Raw genomic sequence first — 19,807 nt, 5'->3', positions numbered from 1 at the left:
TCTGGGCAAAAGCAAAGTAAGTTCATGTTTTGACCAATGCTGAAGTGGCTCAAGTGATAATCCAAATGTTGAAAGGAGAGTCAAGCTTGATGAGGCTTAGGATTTCTTTCTGATGATGTGTATTGGAACAGCCAGCGCACCTTCCTGGGCTAAGTCGGCACGCAGTCGAGAGAAATAGATGATGTGGCTTCCTGCCGAAAGATTTCAGCAATACTATGTCTGAAGGTATTTACTGGAGTGAAATCGTCAGTGGAAGAAATTGCGACAGCCTCTAACATATATTTTGTCTACCCGAACAACATGTGATTGTGACGAATGATAAGTATTCTGATTATGCAATCGCTGTACAACACGGTCCCTAGGCATCAATAGATGGACAGTGTCCTCTCTTCCAAGCAGCATCGTGATTGCCTCTCCCATCGTCGTAACATGTCCATAGGCTTCCCCAACGACCGATAGGTAAGGCGCCGCCTCCCATCCCCGCCTGCGAAGGCCGCAAAGGAAAGGGACGGTGTGTGCGTGAGGCTCTCGGCCTGAGTAGTTTGGTAAGCGAATGGAGTCTTGGGGTCCTCGAGGTACCGTATCAGATTGTGCATTGTACCACAAGCATTGATTCTGCTGAACATGACTTTCATGAACTCATGGACCATGTTTATGGCGAAGACCGTTAATACTTCGTCTACCATGATGCCTGTAGAAGAAACCTATTGCCCAAAAAACTGCGGGACAATATCATATAGCCGGCCGCTTGCCGCGTATATATCGTCGGGATGTTTGTGAACATTGTTGAGAACAAAGCTCGTATCCAATCGATCCACCCAGGATGGAAAGTCTTCGTTAATACTGACTGAGCTGTGCTTGACGGACGAAAGTGCTCGGATGCCAGCGTCCTGGAGCAGCCGAACCGACACTTCTTGGTACACTTGAAGTTTATCCTTGTATAATCAGGGATACCGCCACCGTAGGCGTGAGACAGTGGGTGTCGACTGAATGCGTAAATACGATCTTCGGATCCCAACACTTCAGTAACGTACCATGGTCCAGCAGAGCGACAAATTCGTGCTCCATGTCCACGCAGTTGCTGGTCCAGTCTGCCCACTGGGTGTGGACGAAGAAGCGGCCAATATGCGCGTTTACGGCAAGATCTCCAAATTAGTTGACGACAAAACTTCACCATGGTCATCAGACTTCTGTAACTGAAATCGGCGTTGCCATAGACGACTTAAGGGTGCCTGGCAAGACCGGCTTCTTGAATGACCCATGCACGTTGGAACCAAGGCGAAGCGATGAGGACGCCAACTTATTTCCACCGAATATCCTCATAAGATAACCTCAAATCTGGCTCGTACAGGTCTAAGGAGGGGGTTTTCTCGAAATGGCCCACAAAAGAGGCGACATTGGCAGCTCCTCATCCAGGGCATCTCCCATGCATACGAGACCATATCTCGCCCCTGAGTAGATGCGACCCATGATGGCGACCTGCTGGCTATGCTGTTGATTGTCGTTTGAATTGATGCACAGAGCATCCGCCCACATAACCCTCGAATTGTCGGCAAGTCTCACCCTCCGCAAGGCCCAATTGAGATCGATGTGATGTTGGTCGAGATGTCATCGCAGCAAATTGGTACGGTACCAGTGTATCCCCCCACACGTATGGGATGGCGTCGTATTCTGGCGCCGAATCCATGTGGACGGTGACCAGATGAGTGGAGATTGGGTGTTTGTTGTTCTCCCGGTTCGAGAAATAGCACTCGGCTTTCACCCACTCGCAGAGACCTGCAAAGAGATCCAAGTCCATCAGATCGATTATGATAGCAGTGTAGGGCCTCGAAAGTTGCGTGGTTGCGGGGACTCGGCTGTCAATGACAATGACAAGACCGAAGCCAGCGTGATCGGCAACGCACAAACTAGGAGGTGTTGCATGTCAAGACATCAAGAGGGTTAATGAAGCCAAGTTCAGGTTCCTGGTGAAGTTACATTTTCATGTTCAAATTAATGCTCAAGTTCTGGGTCGTTGCTTGCGGTAGAGGAGTGAGAGCTGGGGATGCAGGCCAGCTGCGGGCAGGCAGCCACACCTGCACAACCTTCTTAAGTACATATCTTGAAGTAACTAGCACGCTTGCGGCATTCTTTTGTCTCTGCAATTCAAACCAACCCCTTCCTTACCTGGGAGGAGGGCCATCGGTAGAATACTGAAGGCTTGAGGCCTGCAATGGATTTCTAATCGGTCGTTGAGGTCGAAGGTGCAAGAACGTAACAGCGGCCACAAATGACCCCGACCAGGGATTATTGCAATCTGAAAGGCCCCGTTGGATGCATACGTCGGTCGGACAACTCCTGTTCCTTCTAACACAGTCATCGAGTCACAGAAGTTGATCGTATTTCGGAGGCAATTTACTTTTCCGATAATATACTCGGTAATGATTCGTGAGCAGCGTTCATCGCAACTTCGGGCACCATCTCCGCCAGGGTCGCACAGTGAAACCGGTGACGCAATGGAGGTTTCGGCTTGACCCTCAGCCCTCGATGGGCAGATGCACGGCATAAATATTGCCATGTCTACAATTGTCGATGTAGCGCAATGTCCAAGAGGTGTCGTCTACGTATCATAATAACCTCATAATGTCCCTGCTGTCACCTGACACTGGCTTGCTGTCAGTAGTAGGCGCCTCTGCTCTCCTCTTCGCCGCCTACAAGACTCTAGACTTCGTCTGGCTGTACCTTCAACCCTCGAGGCTGTACAAATACCTACGCGCAACTTCCGGAAACCCAGCCTGGGCTATTGTTACTGGCGCCAGCGATGGCATCGGCAAGGCAATAGCCTTCGAGCTCGCTTCTCAGGGCTTCAACGTAGTGCTGCACGGCCGCAACCCCACCAAGCTCGACGGAGTGAAGGCAGCGCTATCAAAGGCCCATCCAGCGCGCTCATTCCGAATTTGGTTTGCCGATGCCACGAAATGTCACTCCGACAGTGCCTGGCTTGAGAAGGCCGTCCGATCTTTCGACGATATCAACCTAACCGTCCTCGTCAATAACGTTGGAGGAGGTTCGAACCCAGCTTTCGGCGGTCTAGACCAGTTCCCACCGCAGGAAATACTAGATAACCTACACCTGAACGTCACTTTCCCCACCCTCCTCACTTCGGCCCTCATCCCCCTTCTTGTCAAGAACAGCCCCAGCCTAATCATCAATATCGGCTCCATCGCCGACCACGGTCTTCCCCTAGTCTCGGTCTACGGCGCATCGAAAGCCTTTGGCGATATCTTATCGCAGGCAGTATGGCGCGAGATGATGCTCGAGGGCCGCGAGATCGAAGTCATTGTCCACCGTCTCGGCCCTGTTACGGAGACGCAGGGGAATTCATCAAGGGCTTCTTTGGGCACACCGTCAGCACGTACTATTGCCAAGGCAGTGCTTGCGAGGACGGGCTGTGGTAAGAAATCGGTGGTTTCGTATTGGTGCCACGGTGTGCAAGATGCTGCTTTGGGATTCATTCCGGTGTCGATATTTGACTACGTTGTAACGGGTGTGATGAAGCGCATGAGGGCTGAGCAGGAAACAGCAAAGACAAAATGAGTTGCTGCCCTTAGTAGTTGTATAGGAAGTATGCGCTTAGGAGCACCATCCCAGCCTCGGAATGGCCACCGAATGCACCGGACAAAAGGACGTCAAGAACCTCACTAAATTTTGCATTATCTGGACACGGCAGTGAAGAATGCGGAACCCGCACCTGGTCAGAAAGGATGACCAGCAGGAAATGACGTAGCAAGTTCCTGAACTTGAGTTGCCCACTCTTTTGGGCCGTCTAAATCCTTACAAGCGATCAAATCGCACCTCTATTGTGAAGTCTAATTAGGGTCAATGACTATATATGTATCAATACCTGAGTAGCTATTCAAAATGCAAGATATGAACACTACTATTATAAGTAGAAGTGGAAGACGAACTGATAATTTTTCGACTGTTCGACTTCGTCACTAAGTGTTCATTTTTTATAACGGAAGTCTCTCTGTCTTCCCGAATAGTGGTTAGGTAAGTCATAATAGTACCCTTATGCTAGTTAATGAAGTTTTGTAAGGGTACGAAAGTCTTATTCTGTTCGGCCACTGTCTTTTTCGCCTCCAATGCTTGATTATGTGCCTCCAAGATGTCATAGTTATGCTTCAGAGATGTCTTGTTGTGTTTAAGCCATTGTCCAGTGTGGAGATACTTCCTGATGTAGGTGTCTATTATTAAAAGTCCAAGATTCCGAATGGATGCTATTTTTTCGGGACTGGACTGGTTGCTAGACAATGTCAACCCAAGCCGACCGTTTGAGAGGCCGCGGTGGCGGTCATCGATGAAATGTTAAGAAGACGGAGGGTCCGATACGTTAGATAGTACTAGGTGTTATAGATTTCAGGAGATTGAGTGATGAATATAGGTGAGCTGGTTGGAGATGATGGCAATGAGTGAAGTGGGGGAAGTTTGGAATCAGCAGATTTGGCCAAAGATTTCTACTTGCTGCAAAACAAAACTTGATGTACCTTCCGCAATATCTTAGTTAATGCTCATAGCGGTTGTATCTACCTCCTTCCCCTAAAAGGGTAGCTGCGAAGTTGACTTAGATGAATTGAATGCTAATGCTCTTCAGCCCGCCCATCTATCATCAGTTCCAAGCCTCTTCTCGAATCGATCCCCCCGGATTCTAATTTCGATTCACGAAATTTCATTGTCCCGCCGAGCCAAAGATATACAACAACAGCCCCAGACGCAGACCACACCGCAAAACTCCACGCCATCGTCCCCCAGCCCGCCTCAGCATTGACATATCCAGCCCAGAGCGGCCCAATCACTCCACCGAGCGCAAAAGCCATAGTAAAGAGCCCATAACCGATACCATAGACGCCCTTCTCGCCGAAGACACCTGGGTTCTGAGTTTCTTTCTCTTCAATAGAGTAGCTGATCTCCGCCATTAGCGGCGTGTTGGAAAACGACAGCGCAACCCCGAGGATCGCGAGCAAAGCAGCAAGGAGCACCTTATCGCCGACAGTGTTCTCATTCACAAATCGCAAGCACACTAGTATTGGAACGGTGACTACGAACCCTGCTAGTGAGGGCCATTTGGGGCCGAAGCGGTCAGCGAGCCAGCCTGCCACGGGTGAGACGAAGCCCGGCAGGAAGAGGGCTAGAAATAGCACGCCGGCGGCGGTTGAGTTCCAGGCGAAGGTAGACTTGACGAATAGGGCCAAGACGGCATCGAAACCCATCATGGTGCTCCCTTCTACGACGAGACAGTAGAGGGCTGCGAGCAATCTTGGGGATTTGATGAGTATGATGACGGGTCCCGCTACCCCGTGTTTTGATTGGCCCTCTGGCGTTGGCGAGGTTCTCGTTTCGACTTCTTGTCGACCGTTGATTTCGGTAGCCGACTGAGTACCTCCGGCGTCGTTGTGATTGCGCGGGACATCCGCATCGACACTGCTCACAGCCGTAGCTGTATTCTCGACGTCGTTGACGGTGTTTTGTTGGCTTGCTCCCGGTATCCACTGCTTCGCGGCCTTCTTCTCGATCATGCCGAGCCGCAACAAGATATCCACGGCAACGATACCAAATGCGATGTAATAAACAGCATAATATCCCGCAGAATCATAGACAGCCCCTCCTAGAGCCGGAGCTATGAGTAGCCCTACGCTCATGGCAATATTCGTATATCCCATTGCGACACCCACGGCCGTAGCCATGGTGTCAACGAGCAACGCGCAGCCTACGCTCCAGACAATAGATGCACTGAACCCCTGCAAAATTCTCTCCACGACTAACAAGGCAATTGTTTTACCGAAGCATAGTAACAGCGTCGACCCGGCCAGCGCGAGGAGACCAATGAGCAGGGGCCGTCTTCTCGATGATGTGTGGTCTGCGTAGAATCCAGCAACGGGGCTTCCCAAGAAAAGAGCTAAACTGTAGCATGCCAATAATATGCTTGTCCAATGCTGGACTTTATCCTCAGGAATACCGATTTGAACTGTGAGAGAGAACGGAATGACAGGAATTATGAGAGCGTAGTAAAAAATATCTGTAAAGATAGCCAAGCACACAGTCAAAACAATGAAGAATGAAGACGAACGCCATGCGAGCAAAAAAGGCGGTTTCGATGCAGCATCTTTTCTTGTGCCTGATAAGAATTGTCGAGTTGTATCCATGACTTGCTTACATGGAGGAAACTTGTCGTTCTCTCAGACTCTACTAGATCGAGAGAGGCGAATGAAGCCGAGACACGGCTTCCTAACTGTCTGTTGAGAACCTTCTTTTCCGTCAGACATAATAGTTCAGATTTTCTGATCTGGGAATCTCGTAAAAACCCGGCCGGCAGAAGGGCGACCACCAATGACCTTTGAATTGTGTCACGGCATCTCGACTGCCTTTGGGAGAGGGGTCCCGCGGGGCCCGGCGGCAGTCTCCTAGCGCCATCCCGACGGATCTGATCTTTGACGACCTGCAGTCAAGACGACAGGGCCTTTCACCCTTACGATTCCAACTTGCTATGTTTTAGATCTGTTTGCATTGTGTCACTCGACACGAAACAAAGAGACTCTAGATGAATTGCCATGCCGAACATATAGCTCGGTTAAAGCCCTTGGCGGTCGGTGGTTCTACAGAGCGGCTAATTCGCACATAGAGCAGAAAAGATTCTTCGGAAGGAGCAAGGTATTGTCAGCATTGCCTATCCAATCTCATGCAGAGGCTTGGCCATCGATCTCAACAGAGTTGGGTGACTTGATGTTCTAAGTGAAATAGGGTTGCTATTTCGCCAATTCTCATTATAAGGTACCAATACTTGGTCAAGTGACACACGGGCTATCGATAAGGCTGCCAAGATTTCATATGCTCCACTTTGATAACAAGATTACAAGCTCTCATTTTTTTCCTCGCCCTTGACCTTCAGAAACTTTCTTCCTCTTGTGTGAGCTTGTGGAACAAAACTTCAACATGCTCACAACACAGCCAAGCCTCGATACAAGGTGAAGCTGTAGCAACCTGCATCATGGCTGAGCCCACGTCATCTGGCGACAGCTTCTCGGTTCTTCCAATATCTATTCCACCTCTTCCTTCATTTCCATTCCCTGCCACCCATCATGTCTTCCTGCGCAGAAATGCCAAGATCCTCACAGCAGAAGACTCGAGAAGCCTCTTCTTAGTCAATGTCCCTGTAGACAGTACAGAAGCACACTTCAGAGCCGTATTTGCCAGCTTGGTGGGTGCTGGCCGATTCGAAGGCATCACATTTGAGCACGACAAGAGAGCTACCAATTCGTCCATCGAGCCAGCCCAGGCTGCGAGGTTAGCCGCCCACTCTAAGAAACGGAAGCGGGAAGATGAAGAAGCCCAACGAGCCCAGGAGGAAGCTGCCGCTCAGCTGCCTCCCGCATGGTCTCGACCCTTGCACAGAAGCGGTAGCTCCGCTGTCGTCTTACTTGCCGATGAGAAGAGCGTCGAGTCAGTCCTCAAAGCCGTTAAGAAGTTACAGAAGTCCAAGAAGTTTCCAGTATGGGGCGAAGGAGTTGGTGATAAGGCTCCCCCACTTGGACCACAATGGCTGAAGGCACACAACAAGCTGTCGTATCCAGGCAGCGATGCCATGCAAGCATCAGTAGATGCGTACTTTACACTATACAACAAGAAGGAGGTCGAGGCTGCCGACCTGGCCAAGCGTATGCGTAATGAGCCCGACGAGGATGGCTTCATCACTGTCACTCGCGGTGGTCGCATAGCACCCGCAAAGCAGGCAGAGGCTGAAGAGGCCAAGAGAAGAATGCTGGAGAGAGAGCAAAAGAAGAGGGATGCAACACAGAACTTCTACCGTTTCCAGCTGCGGGAGAAGAAGAAGGCGGAGCAGGCAGCATTCTTGAACCGCTTCCAGGAAGACAAGGAGAAGCTCAGGATGATGAGGGAAAGGAGAGGCAACTTCCGACCAGACCGCTGAGAGATGCGTCGAGCAAAAGAATTTGGCCAAAGAATATACCCAATGCCGTGGCGTTAATGCACAGCTCTGGATGTGCGTATGATATGGGCAAAAGGTCAGTCACCCTTCATCAGCCCCTCAATCTTTGCATGATGAAATATGCGGGGGCCAGCGAAGTACCATCAGCTGTTGGGCAACCAGGAGTCTTGATGTTAGGTGCCGAGAAAATCCGCAATCACAATCTTCTCAAATTTTCTGAAACCATATTTTCAGTGCATTGATTTGTTTTCTTCGAAGCAACTTGTCACTAAATTTTCTCTCAGATTGGATATCACATGGACGGACAACGCAGATCTAGTCCTCAACTATTATGCACTCATTGCAAAGTTTGCAGAGCGATTGGGCGTCCCACCGCCATATGTAGCTGCTCGAAAAGCCTGATCATCGCGGGACAAGTCCCTTAGCTGAAGCACCAATGCAGCCATGGAGCAACCCATGACACTTGCAATAGCTCGCTACAGAATGAAACCAGCAGATGAAACTGCACGTTAGTATTCCCAATCATGGGAAACCTGCCTGACTTGGTTATGTTGTTTCAAGACAGTGACTGACATGTTCCATCCAATTTCCTCCACTTCCCTACCCACATGCCGATTTCGTACGTTTTACGTTCGAATTTTGCCATTCGCTGTCTCTTTCAATAGATGCGGATGTTTCACACTTGGCAAAGAGAAAATATGAACCCGTTGCTGGGCGCCCGGTTTCGAGAGGTCGTTCTGTACTTCTACGAGACTCCGGGAATCAGTAGAGGTCACAGACTTGTGCTTTGATGAATGTGTGTCTTGTGAATCCAATATCTTTTGGTAGGCTGATGTCTCTCGAGCGAGCACAGGATGGGAGTGTAGGCGCACATATTACGGTAACAGAAGATATGCTGCCTCCTCTACGTGTTGACCGGCTTTTGTATGAATTCCACGATATAAATCATTGCTGGGACATGTCTCAGAGGCATCAAGACTGGACTCAACCGTAGAGGGCAAAGACGTCTGAGCACTGTGGGGTTATACTGGGCCTGGATTGATACTACTGAAGATGCGGTGCAAGTTGCGACAATTGTGCAGACTTACGAGACGACGTCATGAGTTCGTGATCAAGTCATCGTCAAATGACTTGCGGGGAATCTCGATATAGCATAACCGCAGTGCTGTTTGCGAAACTTTGCTTGAGAAAACAAGGCTTTCCTTGTAAAATACAATTGACAGTACAGTGATCGTGTATTATAATGCGCAAGGTCGAATTTGAATGTAGCCTGCGACTCTGGGCGAGTGTACTTCAGTCATCCTCATCGAACCATGTCAGTCTGATAGATCCAGCCTTAGACAATATTCGACGTCTTACGACCATGTACAGCCAGCCGGATGATATTGGGATTATGGAAAGTGGAGTATCTCCAAAGTATGTATGCGTAGAAGAGATACGGCTGTCATAAGACGCCTAGTCCACACGCACAGGGGCGAAGACAACATGATCGACTGATCATGGTAAGATTTCTTGATTGGTGTGACAGTATACGAAGAGCGTTTGATCACTGGTGGTCACTATTTTGACCTACTTCCAACTTCTCAAAGAAGGCTGTCATATATAGATGCGGTACACCCCTTGCTTGTTTGTTACCAGCCGTATCCTAGCCCCTCGTGTCGCTGCGACTGGCAATCAAACTTTGGATGAGAGCAGTAGCAGTTTCGGCAACATTGCCGAAGCTGAAAAGCAAGGAGCACAGTGCAAACATAACTGATTGTATTGCTGCGAATTAGCTATGACCAACGGCAATTTGTTCAGAGCCATTCTTGGCTACATGACAACCGCAATACGCGCCTGCTAAGCTGGGCGTCAAAGGGCGTTGAAAGACATAGTAGCTGTGCTGCCTAGGAATAAAACCCATGTAACAAGGACTAATCAAACATCATTTGCCGAGTGTGACTGACAATGTTCTTAAGAGCTGCTTTGTCGGATTGGTCGGTGACATATAGCTCGTGTGAGGGATTCCCTGGCAAATCTAATCACTTTACCCAACGAAAACCTCCCTACACTGGATGAGCCGGAGTGTTGGCTACGGCGTGACTCGAACGGGGCTCAATGACAACGCTGCATAGGTGTGGGGACTGCCAACTGATGGCAAGAATGCGACCGTCACAATGAGTAGACGTCAACCCGTGAACCCGGGGGGTTTATAGACTCGAGCAACGGCCTTGCAATGACTGAGCTAGCCCTCAGGTGACATGAGGTAAGTAACAACCGGCAGACTGGTAACCGGATCAGCCACTTGAATATCACGCAAACGGCAAGTATGAGAAAAAACACCTAACCCACGCCCAAACATCAATAGCACGGCACGAGCCGAAACCCGCATCATGTAGTTCGGCGCGTGTAACGACGCCAGAAACGACGCCGGAAGGGACGGTCAACTCTGGGCATATAAAGCCAGTCACCTACCAAAGCGGGCCTGGCAGGAATGGTGACTGCACGCTGAAACTGACCCGCAACCGAATTAGAGCATATCCATATGAAGTAGGATATTCAAATGGTAGCGATGAAGTGTGGTGTAGAGGAGGAGGGCTGCTATTCGTCTGCTTGAAAACGGGGCGTATAAGTGAGGCGAGCGATAATGCAAGCATTAGGTGAGCCTACCAAGGGAGTTTATTATGGAAACCAGGATGCGCCATATAGTCTGCATGCATAAGTAACCCTTTCCCGAGGATTTCGGCGGTGAAACATGTTGCTGCGGCGATTTGCTGGGGAATTATTGCGCTGTTCTAGTGGCAGTTCCGAGCTTGGTGTACAAAGCGCGTAAGTTGCTTCAATATAAATACTTGGGTATGTCGCGGCGACAATCCCAGGGCTGATCCTGCGTCGATTTTCCTGCCGATCACCTCCATGACTGATCTGAAGACAGCTGCAAGAGGACCATGTCGTCCCCACAGCTAAACAGATATTGGATACCGCACCTCGACATCCATAAACGAATCATCACACAAGAGTTGCCCTTTTATTTAGGACCCGACGCGACGGTGAGACCATACACTCGCGAAGTACAATAACAGCGGTTGATCGTTACGAACGAACTACTTACATGTCCTTAGGGGGAAGATGGTTTTCTTATCACGACACCAGGAGGATGTCTGACAGATGTGAGTTTGACACGGCGTGACCGTGGAGGATGGCATTGACTCGCAAGGCAGGAGCAAATCGACGACATCTGCTTGAAATCGAAGGATATGTGGGAGAAACAAGCGGCAGCAAGAGCGACACAGAACCCCGACAAGCCATTGAAACGACCTCTACACCAGCCTGTATTGATCTCTTCAGGTGCCGGAGAGGGGTCAAAGCGACGAGGCGGTGACCGCAAAGGCCATGATTCCCGGCGACCCTATAGTGACCGGAAAAGGGGCGAGGGATCTCGGAACTGAAGTCTATCGACCGGGAAGAAAATATTGGTGTGGCGTGGCGTGGCAGAAGGGCTCTGTGTTGCAAACACACTGGCTGACGCAGGCGCTGGTCATGCCTTCGAGGTACGGGAGCAATAGGTGGCTGGAATGGCATTGGTTGAGGATCAGTTTCCGGAGATGGAAATTTGCATTGGGTTATGTTGTCCAGCGAGGGAGTGCCATGTCACTCTGCTTCAGTGGGTACCAAGTTGAGAGATGCCATATCAATGGCTGTATGTGCAAGCGCTCGACTTTGCGCGACTAAGTCGACTAGGCAATTTGCGGGCCGCCTAATCCTGATTGGTTTGTAGGGTGCAATCTCACCATTGCTACTATGCGCGACGTGCAGGTAGTTCCTGCGGCTTGACTAGGCCTTCCGGAAGTAGATGTAATTGGTAATGGACTTCGGTGTAGACGATGAACCAAATGGCTAGACAATGCTCACAGAGTACTGGTGAATGGACTGTGGAAATGGCGATAACAAGTTCGATGCAAGGAGGGGAACGCCGCGCGAGGGCATTGACCAAACAGGAGCAGCAACGAAAAATCCAGCGAGAGATTCCTTAGGAAGATTGGACGGGCCTTATCTCTTGCGACGTGACTCGTAATGGACCGCTGAGACAAGCGGGTTGCAGCAAATGGCGACGGCTGGACTTCATGATGACCGTACCAACTAGAAGCGATAGGAGCTGGGTAGGCCACCCCTTTGATGATGATTTGGCCTGGATTCAGGATTCCCCTTTGCCAATAGGATGAGACGACGCTGGATAAAGCGATGGCGGTAGAAATCGAGTTCAAGTTGCACAAAGCGCTGAACTAGACCATAAGCGTCGACACAGGCGACCTTCAGGACACAAGCGGCCGTTGATCAACCATCTGCGCGCAATGAAACTCGATTTCCTGGCTTGTAGCCGCCAGCATGATTTCGTTACTGTATGCTTCTTCTCCAACCAGGACAGTCTAGGTAGTTGTTGGCCATTTCTCAGACATCGTCGCATCACGTCGTCGTCTCGTCTCTCGAGAGGCTGCTGGCCTGGCAAGGCGGACGCCAAACCAGCAGTAAGATCGTGTGGCTTTATCGGATTGGACCAACCGTCCTTGTAGCAAGATGCTGCACCGGAAGGCGGCATCCCGAACTTTTGGACGAGGACTGACCGCTGTCAGTTCGACTCGTCGGTGATTGCCCTCTCATAAGCAGCAATATCGAGATCTCTGGCTACCCAAAGAGTCAGGGCCTGCACGTTGACATTCCGGGTATCAAATCTAGACGCGGCTGTCGACTTATCACTTGGCGTGATATAACCTATCACGTGAATCCACTGGCCTATGTCGGTCTCGCCATTCCTGAAAGATTGGACAAGAAGCCGGACGTCCACAGATACCCGCACTCTACTGTCTCGAGGAAATGAATGTTGCACATTTAGGATCGCGGACTTGGTCGAATATGATGCCACACTTGAGGAGTCAGCAAATCATCGACCAAATTACACAAAAGCCGCAGATGTCTTCGGGCAGAACGACCACACTGAGACAGACAGGTCCCTTTCATCGCGAAATTAAGACGGCAAACGCATAAGTGAGAACAAATCGAAAATGCAAGGGGTGTTCTTACCAACCCAAAAATCTGACCTTGTCTCCAACTGCCTTTGCCGGCAGGTCCGAGAGCAGGCTGCGTGTCGATGGTAGCGGGCCATTCGACATGGTCACAGGCATATAACCTTATCAAATGATGGGAGGTTCAGGTCTTTGCAGATCTGTAAAACATTGCTTCTGAATCGGAAGGAATAATGTCGATCTCCATATCATCCAGAAGCTTTATAAAAAGTCAGACTCGCTTCGATATCGTATCTGGTAAGAGGTGGCGGCAGATATCAAGTACTAAGGCATTGGAAGAGGCATTGTTTGAACGCCATGCTAGCTTCCGAGGTTCATTGAACCTTATTTTGGGAAAGCTTTGAGATCGTAAAGTCGCTGCTATCCTTTGACTCGTCATTTCATACTTCCGGCTAAACCACGGTAAAACCCAACAACTGGCAGCCTGCTGTCGATGCGCCGAAATTGGCGGAATACTGCCATTGGATTCGGCACTTGACACTTGACCACCTGCCACAGCGCTAGGCAATCATCAACTTCGCGCAGGTGAGTACTCTTGCATCATACCCTACAAACCAGACCCGGCTAGGCTTCACTTTTTGACGACCGAACAACACGCCACACAATTACGACTCCTCCGATAACAACAACCACCCCTTTCCTCGTACACCGTCGATCTCGAAAGCCCATATACCATCATTTGCGACGTACAAGCCTCTATCGTTTGGCCTACCTCGGAGGCCGCGTACCCCGCCATCGAGCTTCTGGCACCATCGCAAAACTCCACAGGCTTGACAAAGCACTGTCTATCATCGGTAACCGTCCCCTCGACCGATTCTCCTATCCGCACATCGTGCGATCAACATGTCAGGCGTCTGGGGCTGGTTTGGGGGAGGTGCGGCCCAGAAGAAGAAGGACAGCCCCAAAAACGCCATCCTCGACTTGAGAGCGCAGCTTGATATGCTGCAAAAGCGCGAAAGGCACCTTGAGAATCAGATGGCTGAGCAAGATGCCATCGCCCGGAAGATGATCAACACAAACAAGAATGGTAAGTGCAAGTCGCAAAGCTGCGGTGCTGATACAAGGAATACTGATGTTGCCTTGGCCCACAGCCGCGAAGACTGCCTTGAAGCGGAAGAAGGCTCATGAGCACAGTCTGGAGCAAACGCAATCACAGATGGGGTCGCTGGAGCAACAGATTAACGCCGTAGAGTCGGCCAATATCAACAAAAATACCCTCGCGGCAATGGAGAGGGCGAGCGAAGCCATGAAGCAAATCCATGGCAAGCTAACGCCAGAAAAGGTCGACGAGACTATGTGCGACAGCCTAGTCCTTCCTCAGAGGCCATCTGCTAATCCAATGGGAACAGGGACAAACTCAGAGAACAAAATGCGCTCAGCGAGGAGATCGTCAGCGCTATTACCAGCAATCATATCGGCGAGCCCATCGACGAGGACGAGCTGGAGAACGAGCTGGAGTCATTGCAGCAAGAAGCACTGGATGAGCAGATGCTTAAGTCGGGCACAGTTCCCGTGTCAGATTCCATCAACAGGATGCCGGCGGTTGCGAATGGAGAAAGTCAGTTTGTCCCCAACCAATTGCTTCTATGACATAAATCTGATGACTAATTCCGATACCTGCGTACAGTCAAGGGCAAGCCAGCTGCAATCGAAGAAGACGACGAAGAGGCAGAGCTCAGGAAGCTGCAAGCTGAGATGGCCATGTGAAAGCTTGCCTCCTGAACCCTGTTTGTTTTTCCGGTGTTCTGCGGATCATGGAAGCGCATGCTTGGGTGGAATGAAGTTGTCCATCGAGGATACTTGGGTGTGGTTTGGTTTTCTCATGCGGCAACAATTGAAGCTAAGCGAGGCCTGTATCATTGCCATGTCATCCTTGAATTTGTCTTTGCCCCCTGTGTTTTCGGCTTTCTATCCACTGGCGTCGGAGTCGGTTTGCGATGGTACTTCATCTGAAAGTGCACAACTGCGTCCGTGTATTGCTTTGGAGGATTCTCCGTTCTAGATATACTGCCAACCTATTCACTCACAATACAAATGATCAACAAGACGCAGTGTGTTTCTCCTTCACTCGCAGATGAAGAACTCCACGCGGTTTGACTCGATCAGCCCCTGGCCAGTAGCGCATTTGTAATGGCTACTAACTATAACATAGACTCGCCACAGATTACGGCAACGGCGCTGTCATCGCAGCTTTTAAATGATAACGACTTGCTTCCCTAACCTACACGTTCATCAAAATGACCACGTCGGGATGCTAACAAGCCTCCTAAGAAGTGGTTAGAATTATACCCATACCCAAATAGTCAAATAACAAACCGGTTAAGTTGATGGCCGTAGAAAGGAGTATTACCTACGAATAAGGTGTGTACTTGTTATGAACCGATCAAGGTATGTTAACGTATCCCACAAGCAAGTTGGCCACTTTTTCTTGGCACCGTACGAACAACCTTTTAATTAATATCTTTACACATACCAAGATGGGATCGAATTGGAAAGAAAGCGACATGATTCTAGCGTGTCAGGCGCTTCAATCGAAACCCGAATTAAGCATCTGACGCGCTGCCCAACTCTACAATATCCCTCGTACAACTCTAGCTAACCGAAAACGCGGACTACTATCTCGACGCGATACTCGACAATCTAGTCATAAGCTTGCGGAATCAGAAGAGTTAGCGGTCGTACAATACATACTTGACCTAGATTCGCGATCATTTCCTCCCCGGCTCCATGGTGTTGAAGCTATGGCTAACCGACTGCTCCGTGACCGTGGCGCTGGACGCGTCGGCGTCAACTGGGCCTCGAACTTCGTACGACGACAACCAGACCTTCGGACGCGTTTTAATCGAAGAATCGACTACCAACGAGCCTATTGCGAAGATCCTGACGCGTATCGCGCGTGGTTTACGCTCGTACGAAATACAATTGCGAAATATGGTATCCAAGAGGCGGATATCTATAACTTCGACGAGACAGGGTTCGCGATGGGCTTAATCTCATCCGAGATGGTAGTTACAAGTGCCGAACGACGCGGAAGGCCTCGTACAGTCCAACAAGGCAATCGAGAATGGGCTACAGTAATCCAGGGTATTAATTCGTCCGGCTGGGCTATCCCGCCGTATATTATTGTCGCGGGTCAAAACCACCTCTTATCCTGGTACGAGAATAGCCCATTCCCGTCCGATTGGGTAATCGCTGTAACCAAAAACGGTTGGACAACAAATGAGCGAGGCGTAGACTGGATTCAGCACTTTGATCGCTATACGAAGGATCGTACGAAGGGTGTTTATCGTCTTCTTATCCTCGACGGGCATGAGAGCCACCACTCGACTGACTTCGAGCTATATTGCAAAGAGCATAATATTATTACACTTAGTATGCCTGCTCATTTGTCACATAAGCTCCAGCCTCTCGATGTAGGCTGTTTTAGGGCTTTGAAAAGGTCGTACGGCAAAGAAATTGAAGACCTAATACGGGCGCATATAACCCATATCTCGAAGGAGGATTTCTTTTCGGCATTCTATAGGGCGTATCGTACGACTATAACTAAGTCGAATATCCAGGCAGGTTTCAGGGGGACAGGACTTATTCCGTACGACCCGGAATATGTGATTTCACAGCTGGATATTAAGCTACATACGCCTACACCTCCTGGGAGCTCGTCTGGCGCCCCCTTAATCTGGGAATCAAAGACTCCAAATAACCCAACCGAGGCGCAATCCCAGTCTGAATACGTTAAAAACATAATCGTACAGCATCAGAATAGCTCCCCGACGACAATACTTACGGCTATTGACCAATTTTCACGTGGTGCGACGGCTGTTATGCACCGGTTAGTTTTACTTGAGGATGAGGTCACTGCACTTCGGAAGGCTAATCAAGAGCTAAGCCGTCGTCGAAGGACTAAAAATCGACAGCTACAAGATGGAGGATCTCTTAGTTTACGAGACGCCCAGGACTTACAGTCTCAACGGGATATTGAACAGCAGCTACAGGGTGATATACGTGTAAGTCGTCGTCGTACGAGACCGGCCGAACCACGCCGACGGCGCTGTAGGATCTGCGGAGAGCCCGGACATAATGCTCGTACTTGTGAGAATGATGAAGATACGTACGAGGAAGAGAATTCCGATTAGCTTGAATTATTATTTTTTAGTTTAGTTAAGTTATTGAAGTTATTCATACGGTGCCAAGAAAAAGTGGCCAACTAGCTTGTGGGGTACGTTATACGAGATTGTGCCTAGTTCTCTCTTCCATGGCATTTTCAACAAGTCTATGATTGGAATGTATCCTGTTCAATGCTTTAACCATGGATGACGTCTGGCAGTAATTTTTAGCACGTTGTACTCTTAGGCTCAGACATATGTAATTACACTTGCAAGACTGCTTTGAGGTTGATATATCATCCCCTATAGCTCACCTGCACTTAACCACCTCTACGTTCATCCCTCTCTTATTAAAGACCCTATCTGCATTTATGCGCCTCATTTTACCCTAGTGTCACCCTCATACATATCCTTCAGCTGACCGGTGAATAAAATAGACGACCCACACGTTTTGTTGTTCGTGGGAGTGTTACAACGAAATTAGCATAATGGGCTCAGATATCACCAATATCAGACGAAACAACGGCAAAGTACTCTATGCACAGTACGAATCCTACCTTCGTCGGACTAATACTAGTTGACAAGCTCGTTTCTTCTCTGCTTTTCGTCCTTTCTGTAACGATATGAGGCGAGGCCATCGAACGATTGACGGCACAATGGTATGCTACCTCACAGCCAAGCGTGGGACTGATTACCTTGAGGGTATTCCCAGTTCTCTTCTCAAATGGATAACAAAACAAACAGCGCAGGGTGGATTGGTGTGGGATAACCCGATATTGCAGTGTAGTAATTTGATATGATGTATCTCGATCCCCCTAAGAGACACTAGAACACCGGGCTATCCCGTATGATTTCATCCAGATGCACCGTCCATTCTACCATGCCGTTGCTTATCTTGTGTGGTATGGCCATTGGTCCTCCAAACCGCTGTTGATCAATATCATAAGTTTAGAACCATTACCGCTCTGAATGACGACACGTTTACTGGCAGTTCCACCGTTGCAGCAGATCTGGCATCACCTTAATCGACCACTCCGATTACCTTCCTTTCACCAGCCTCGTCTACTCACCTACGAGAGTCCCCACATATCCAGGGCTTTGGTTCCAAGGGTTGTCGGTGTGAGGCTTGACTATTGATTCATGACTGCTCGAAGTCTAATTCATCAGGTGAAGCTTCGCTTATGAAGTGTTTTGATAATACACCGCCATTGTCAACCACCAAACCTAGTCGGGCTTGACCCATTATTTTCACTCTTCGCAAGGGTCTAAGAGGTAGGCCAGGCCGATTCACCAATATCTATATGGAAGATACACATCAAGTTGGATACGTATCGTCCTTGGTGTTCGTAGGAAATGATGTTCATGCGTTTACACAGAGTGTCATGGGAATATGCCACCGTTTCCAGGTACGTTCGGCGGCTTAAACTTGATCCAATCATATCTCGATGACGCGGTGCACTCGAGTTACTCGTCGCATTGGTTGGTTGTTATTTGCATGAACACCCTAGAGCCACAGTAAAAGGGTGCTTTGGCAATGTTGTTCGGGGAAAATCCCAAGTATCCCGACTTCAATGTTTTGGCAGAATACAATGTACAAGTTTGATATCGAATCCGGCAGTTTCAAGGTGTCCACGCCTGCCCAATTCAATGTTTCGACGTGTGATATCCCGACCACATCCCGACCACAATACCTCTTCGAACAAACCCTTGCCCTCTATGACAGGAAACCCAACTTCATCTCATCTGATCTTATCTCCAATGCTTTCGTCGTGGGGGATCTGTTAGTTCCAGTCAAGCCCCGATCTTTCCCGCCATGGTTGCCCCACTCTGATTCTGGCTGCTGCAAGTGGCCTGCGGTGGTTGGCCAATTGGGTTACCACCTGCAAAACTGCGCTGCAATGCAAGGATGCTCACTTGTCGAATTTCGAGCGACGCAGCCAGATGTGACCACGTAGCACGCCCATAATGAGGCGTGCACGCTACCAGCTTATGCGGCTGTCCCCATGCATTCATCCGGCCTGTCTGCCAATTCAATCCAGGTATTAAACCAGTCGAATGGGAAATCTCCTTGCATGTGGCAAGGTGGGATAATTGGAGCCCAATGGAGCCAGACATCGAATGGCTTGCTGCCGACGGGTTTCCTCGTTGGTGAAGGGGAAGGCCATCACGCGGGGGCCGTCATGCCGACCAGCATTGGCGTTGCTGTCGGTCCAACTCCAATGTCGGTACGTAGTACACATGCGGGAGTAGTAAGCAACATTGAGAGCGCTTTACTGCATGGATCGGGCCCGATTCGGGCTTCTTGCAGGGCCGCCACTGTTGTGTTGGGCCGCTATAGGGCCTCCCTGTTCATTGATTGCATAGTGCTGTCTTATTTTTTTCTCCCTCTCCATTATGGATCTTCGGCTCAATGGCTAGCCCAACCTCCGTTTTTGCGACGTGGCGCCAGTGCTGCGGCTCCGACCAATGGCTCTTGAGCACGATACAGATCACAAGAGCTTTAGAATGGTCGAGTCAGGGCTTGCGAGTCGTGGATATCCCACGTTGAAGTTGGAATCGCTCTTCACTCCTTTGTTTAGACAGGGGATAGTGGGGTGTACGAGTCTCTCCTGGGTAGGTCCAACGTCACTCGAGGGCAATCCCGACCCCTCGATACACGGAAC

At 49.6% G+C, this 19,807-nt stretch overlaps 8 protein-coding genes across 8 annotated transcripts; 5 read left to right on the top strand and 3 right to left on the bottom strand.

Annotated features, from left to right (window-relative positions):
• Positions 1 to 549: 549 nt before the first annotated feature.
• Positions 550 to 1,334, bottom strand: BCR38DRAFT_136508 (uncharacterized protein). The gene has a single exon (XM_040853596.1). It carries the CDS (start codon positions 1,181 to 1,183, stop codon positions 680 to 682), a length of 504 nt encoding a protein of 167 aa, XP_040718966.1. The 5' UTR covers positions 1,184 to 1,334; the 3' UTR covers positions 550 to 679.
• BCR38DRAFT_136507 (uncharacterized protein) lies at positions 1,335 to 1,890 on the bottom strand. Its single transcript, XM_040853595.1, has one exon. It carries the CDS (start codon positions 1,796 to 1,798, stop codon positions 1,487 to 1,489), a length of 312 nt encoding a protein of 103 aa, XP_040718965.1. The 5' UTR covers positions 1,799 to 1,890; the 3' UTR covers positions 1,335 to 1,486.
• BCR38DRAFT_136506 (uncharacterized protein) lies at positions 1,891 to 2,280 on the top strand. Its single transcript, XM_040853594.1, has one exon. It carries the CDS (start codon positions 1,984 to 1,986, stop codon positions 2,194 to 2,196), a length of 213 nt encoding a protein of 70 aa, XP_040718964.1. The 5' UTR covers positions 1,891 to 1,983; the 3' UTR covers positions 2,197 to 2,280.
• Positions 2,281 to 2,352: 72 nt separating this feature from the next.
• Positions 2,353 to 3,904, top strand: BCR38DRAFT_424012 (short chain dehydrogenase). The gene has a single exon (XM_040859622.1). The coding sequence runs from the start codon at positions 2,623 to 2,625 to the stop codon at positions 3,574 to 3,576; it is 954 nt and encodes a 317-aa protein (XP_040718963.1). The 5' UTR covers positions 2,353 to 2,622; the 3' UTR covers positions 3,577 to 3,904.
• A 561-nt stretch (positions 3,905 to 4,465) lies between these two features.
• On the bottom strand, positions 4,466 to 6,762 carry BCR38DRAFT_424011 (major facilitator superfamily domain-containing protein). The gene is made up of 2 exons (XM_040859621.1): positions 6,510 to 6,762; positions 4,466 to 6,147 (listed from the first exon to the last, which is right to left on the bottom strand). Exons 1-2 carry the CDS (start codon positions 6,542 to 6,544, stop codon positions 4,620 to 4,622), a joined length of 1,563 nt encoding a protein of 520 aa, XP_040718962.1. The 5' UTR covers positions 6,545 to 6,762; the 3' UTR covers positions 4,466 to 4,619.
• Positions 6,763 to 6,919: 157 nt separating this feature from the next.
• Positions 6,920 to 8,287, top strand: BCR38DRAFT_136493 (ribosomal RNA-processing protein 7-domain-containing protein). Its single transcript, XM_040853593.1, has 2 exons — positions 6,920 to 8,057; positions 8,266 to 8,287. The coding sequence occupies exon 1, from the start codon at positions 7,025 to 7,027 to the stop codon at positions 7,961 to 7,963; it is 939 nt and encodes a 312-aa protein (XP_040718961.1). The 5' UTR covers positions 6,920 to 7,024; the 3' UTR covers positions 7,964 to 8,057; positions 8,266 to 8,287.
• A 2,621-nt stretch (positions 8,288 to 10,908) lies between these two features.
• BCR38DRAFT_455577 (uncharacterized protein) lies at positions 10,909 to 11,409 on the top strand (the record flags this gene model as incomplete). Its single annotated transcript, XM_040861815.1, has 3 exons — positions 10,909 to 11,031; positions 11,083 to 11,130; positions 11,182 to 11,409. 3 exons carry the CDS (start codon positions 10,909 to 10,911, stop codon positions 11,407 to 11,409), a joined length of 399 nt encoding a protein of 132 aa, XP_040718960.1.
• A 2,074-nt stretch (positions 11,410 to 13,483) lies between these two features.
• Positions 13,484 to 15,059, top strand: BCR38DRAFT_136390 (vacuolar-sorting protein SNF7). The gene is made up of 4 exons (XM_040853592.1): positions 13,484 to 14,068; positions 14,133 to 14,337; positions 14,391 to 14,599; positions 14,669 to 15,059. Exons 1-4 carry the CDS (start codon positions 13,885 to 13,887, stop codon positions 14,746 to 14,748), a joined length of 678 nt encoding a protein of 225 aa, XP_040718959.1. The 5' UTR covers positions 13,484 to 13,884; the 3' UTR covers positions 14,749 to 15,059.
• The last annotated feature ends 4,748 nt before the right edge of the window (positions 15,060 to 19,807 follow it).

The sequence above is a fragment of the Pseudomassariella vexata genome, assembly GCF_002105095.1.
Source record: "Pseudomassariella vexata strain CBS 129021 chromosome Unknown BCR38scaffold_3, whole genome shotgun sequence".
In the NCBI taxonomy this organism is placed as follows: Eukaryota; Fungi; Ascomycota; class Sordariomycetes; order Amphisphaeriales; family Pseudomassariaceae; genus Pseudomassariella; species Pseudomassariella vexata.
Note: the sequence above shows the minus strand (reverse complement) of the source record. Positions and strands in the feature narration are given on the sequence as shown.